Source organism: Pinus tabuliformis, chromosome X (genome assembly GCF_031772625.1).
Source record: "Pinus tabuliformis cultivar Carrire ecotype Pingquan chromosome X, CPIR1, whole genome shotgun sequence".
Lineage (NCBI taxonomy): Eukaryota > Viridiplantae > Streptophyta > Pinopsida > Pinales > Pinaceae > Pinus > Pinus tabuliformis.
In genome coordinates this window covers 1207400519-1207405090 of record NC_142308.1, presented here as the reverse complement: position 1 = coordinate 1207405090, position 4572 = coordinate 1207400519, and the positions used below count along the sequence as shown (strand labels likewise).

The 4572-nt window shown below is 38.5% G+C and overlaps 1 protein-coding gene across 1 annotated transcript; it reads left to right on the top strand.

Moving 5' to 3' along the window:
- The first annotated feature begins 231 nt into the window (after positions 1-231).
- Positions 232-747, top strand: LOC149144302 (uncharacterized). Its single transcript, XM_089452119.1, has one exon. It carries the CDS (start codon positions 232-234, stop codon positions 745-747), a length of 516 nt encoding a protein of 171 aa, XP_089308245.1.
- The last annotated feature ends 3825 nt before the right edge of the window (positions 748-4572 follow it).

The window sequence follows — 4572 nt, the reverse complement described above, 5'->3', positions numbered from 1 at the left end:
GTAGTAGTAGAGTTTTTGTTCGAGGACATCTTTACAAGATTCAATGTGCCTCGTGAAATCGTCACTGACCAGGGTACACAATTTACATCAAAGTTGGTCAAGGCACTCATGAAGTAGTATCAGATTAAGCATCGCAAATTGACTTCTTACCACCCCCAAGCTAACAGGAAAGTGGAGTCCACGAAAAAAGTTTTGGAATCCATCCTCACAAAAGTTATTCAACCGCATCATATGGATTGGGCAGATAAGTTACTGAAGGCACTATGGGCTTACCGGATCACTTGGAGAAATGTGACAGGACACACACCTTATGAGTTAGTCTATGGTAAACAAGTGCTCTTGCCCATTGAGTTCCAAGTAAAAACATTCAGGACTGCCACCCAGTTGGGCATGAATCTAAATGAAGCTCAAGAGCAAAGGCTGATGCAATTGAATGAACTTGACAAAATCCGACAAGATGCCTACCATAGAATTGCGTTGGTGCAGAGCCAAAGAGCTCGATGGCACGAAAAATTTATCAAGAAGAAAGTCTTTCGTCCAGGTGACTGGGCCTTGTTATATGATAGTAAGTTTAAGCATTTTAAAGGTAAATTTTCTACCAGATGGTTAGGACTGTATGAAGTAAATCGGCTTAAATTTTATCACAAACCAGTTTCACGTGATCAGTTTTTGCAGGAAGTACAAAAGGATCCAGGGTTGGAGCTGATTCATGCAAATGAACAACCCCTTGCTAGTTCAGTTGATTAATTTCTCTCTCTCTCTCTCTCTCTCTCTCTCTATATATATATATATATATATATATATCTATTTCTATATCTATATATATCTATATATATATATATATATATATATATATATATATATATATATATATCTATTTCTATATCTATCTATATATATATATATATATATATATATATATATATATATCTACATATATATATATATATATATAGATAAGCTAGTGGGTTGTTATGTTTCATATTTACATGTATTTCTCCCCACAACCCATGTAGAGTAAAGGAGGAATTCACCAGGAGCAAGTTTATTCCTTTATCTAGGCCTGGTGGATTACTTATGGAAAGGAACTTGTGGAGTCTTCTTTGGAGGCCTTCAGACTCTCTAAACATGAAGCTCCCAAGAAATGACTGATCCAAGCTCGCAAGATGATATGGACCAGTATTAGTCTAAGGATTCCTTGAGTATAGAATTGTTATTTTTCAGGCTCAAGGAAATGTTTACGGAAAGGAAACCCCCTGGAGTCTACTATGGGAAATTCAGACTCTCTAAACATGAATGCCTTGAGCACAAACTACTTTAAGATCGCTAAAATAATAAAGTAGTGGTAGTTTAGGGATCCTTTGGGCATTGAATTATTCTTTTCCGGACCCAAGGGAATAATTACAGAAAATAAGCCCCCTTGGAGCTCTCTTTCCGAACATTTCTAGCTCCCTAAATAAGAAATACCCCAGGCAGTTTTCATCTCAGGCTTGGTTAAAAACTATGAGATGATAGACAGGGTTCTAGTGCTATCCCATAGAAGATTTGATGCCAGTTTGTTAAAAAAATTACACATCTATGTTTTATTTCCTATGTTTAACTAGTTTTGTTCTCAAGTACTTAATGTTGGGCTAGAGTTTTCCTGAGAATCAGTTGTTTCAAAGGTTCCAAAATGTTTGTAATGATATGAATGTTCTAGTACTAATCCTGACAACAGTACCATCAGTCTCTTAAAAACATATCATTCTCTCAAAAATATATAAACTTTGCTGCTAAAACACCAAGAAGTCTTCTCAGATGTTGGATCTCTCAGTTCACTGCAAAAATCATTGTTCTCTACACAATGAGGGAATATGTTTCAACTAATGGATCTAGAAGGCGTTCACATTATCTTCTATACCCAATATCATTACAGTGACACAAGTATTGCACTTAACTTACCTAATTTGGTCTCAGATAGTTCTAATGCTCCCCAAATGTAATTGTATTTTACCTAATTTTCTAAAAATATGGGGTCTATTATGGTTTGTAGATTTCTGTGGTGTGGTTTTTGAGAGACTGAATTGGAATATTCCACAGTGTTCATCTTTTATTTGTCGACGTTTCGAGTCTAGACCAAGACTCATCATGATGATGAGTCTTGGTCTAGAATCGAAACGTCGACAAATAAAATATGGGCTCTGTTCCTATTTCCACCCTCACTTCCTAACGTATTCCTAGGTTTGATTGAACCACTTCCCATTTCGGCTTCCTCATGATTATGATCCCTATCCTTTCCTCACATATATTCATAATTCGTGCATGATTTCCCTTGATGGGCATGACATAAACCGATCCGTGGGTCAGATGCAAGGTATTATTGCTTAGAGTATGCACATGTGTTAGTATGATGTGCCGGGCAGTCTTTGGTTGAGATCGACGCTGAGTCTATTCCATATCAGAAGTCTTTTGCCAAATTTTGTTCACATGTATGATGTCATAATGATGAACAATTGTCACCTCTTGCTCCAGAAGGTAGCCAGAGAATTATTGCTCTTGATGGCCATGACTCCAACATTAAATACACATTCCTTTCTAAGTGCATTACCTTAAGTTCCATTCCCAAATTTTTAATTGCTGCATCATTTCTATTTATTCACAATCACTCCATACGAATTGTTCTCACCGCAGAGGTGTCTCGTAATTTTGATTGGGTGCTAATTGTGGAGTGACATTTGGTATAAGAGAGCTGGTTCGTTGGTTCAGTTGATCACTTGTCTGTGCCAACGAATTCTATAGGTGCACTCAAAATTTGACCATGGGAGTGGATAAGCACGAGCCAACATTTGGCCAGTTTTCGCGGACCCTTGAATATCAGTCTTGTAAGGCAGTCATCGAAGAGAAGGGATGGACAATTTTTCTCCAAAATTTTCAAGGGTATAATGATGCAGTTGCTTTGGCCTTTGCCTAAACATTTGATGGGAAGAGAGCTAAATTTGGAAACTTGCAACTCAAGATCACATAGTAGTCTCTCAACAAAGCAATAGGGCTACCTTCAAGTGGGGAGAATTTCTTCAAGGGCAGCCAATTACACATTCCCAATTGTGCGGCGTTTCTGAAACTGGCTTATCAATCACTAAGTTGGGTTAAAAGAGTCTTGTGTACCTGCATTCAGGATCAACGACATCCCTTGTTAACTATGATCCAACATTTCTTAACCTGCAAAGGAAGGTACGACATCATTTTTCTATATCATATCAGGATCTTGATGCATTTTACAAAGGACTGCTTCATAAATATTCCCCATTTCTTGAAAGTAAGCCTCCACAAGATGGCCAGGGGAGTGAAATATAAGGGTAAGAATCCAGAGACTTCCATCTACCATCATAGCTTGATTAAAATTTTGATTGTGGCTGAAGTGAGTAAGAGAAAGAAGTCTTGGGAAGACTTTCTCATAGAGAACCTTCCAGGAGAAGAGACACAAGTCAAGTGGAGACAGAGGCTTATTGGTAGAACCTTGAAGTCTAGGAGGGAAACCCCTGCACCTACCTCACAAAGTACCCCTACTTCCCCCACTTATCTTGCCCATTTTGTGTCACCTCCTCCCAAGAATTTTAAAATTCTTGATCCCTCTTCTAGCCAGGCAGCTGAGCCTTCAAAAATACAGTTAGAAAAGAAGAAAAAGGAGAAAAGGGGAACGGAGACCTTAACCTCCATAGATGAGCCAACTGAAGTTCCCTCAACAGGTCAACAAAGTCATCAGCCCAAGAATAAGGTTAGGAGAACCTTGTTTCCTGCTTACAAAACTTCAGCTCCTACTATAGAAACTTATATACAAGGTAGAAGAAGGACTCGAAGTATGAACAAACCTCCTCACACCCCATCTACATTTCGAGATGCTAGTCCTCAACAAGTGTCTGTAACTTCATCTCCAGAGTTCGTTGCTCAATCTACATTATCTCTCCCTTAGTCTCCTTCACCTCCATTGTAGTCCCAAATTCCCGATGACATTGCCCAAGATTTACACACTTCCTCTCAACCTTCAGCCGATCAAAAACATCAATTCTCTTCACCTAAACATAGTGTAAGTCAGATGCCTGGAGGAAGTCCTTCCCAACAATCCACAACTCCAGCATCTCCACCAAGGACACCCGTTTTTGAAGAAGAAGAGAACCTAAGAATTAAGTTGATCAGATTCCAGAAAAGGATTGGTAAACTCAAATATCAGGCTCATAAATTTAAGGTATTGTTTCACTATGTCAGAGGAATGAATAATAAACTGTGTGACAGTATCTTGAGACTCCTCGTTAAAAATGATACTTTTAAGAGAAAGAATCAACAACTTTTGACATGGAAAGCAACCAGGACTTGTCCTAAAAAAAGATCAATGCTCAAAAGTTAGCCAGGCAGTTCACCAAATGTTCAGTGCTAGTGAAAAGAGGACTTGAAGTCTTGGTCAAGGAAGTTGGCCTTTGACCAGACACTTAGGTGATTCAATCTCTTTTTGGTTTGAGATGCATGAGGACATATATCACCTCAAGTGTTGGGGAGATGTTGGACCCCATTTGTCTCTGCTCATACACTTTTCATACT

Bases quoted from the DNA above. Each gene is read 5' to 3' on its own strand.
- LOC149144302 (XM_089452119.1), top strand. From the start codon at position 232: ATGGATTGGGCAGATAAGTTACTGAAGGCACTATGGGCTTACCGGATC.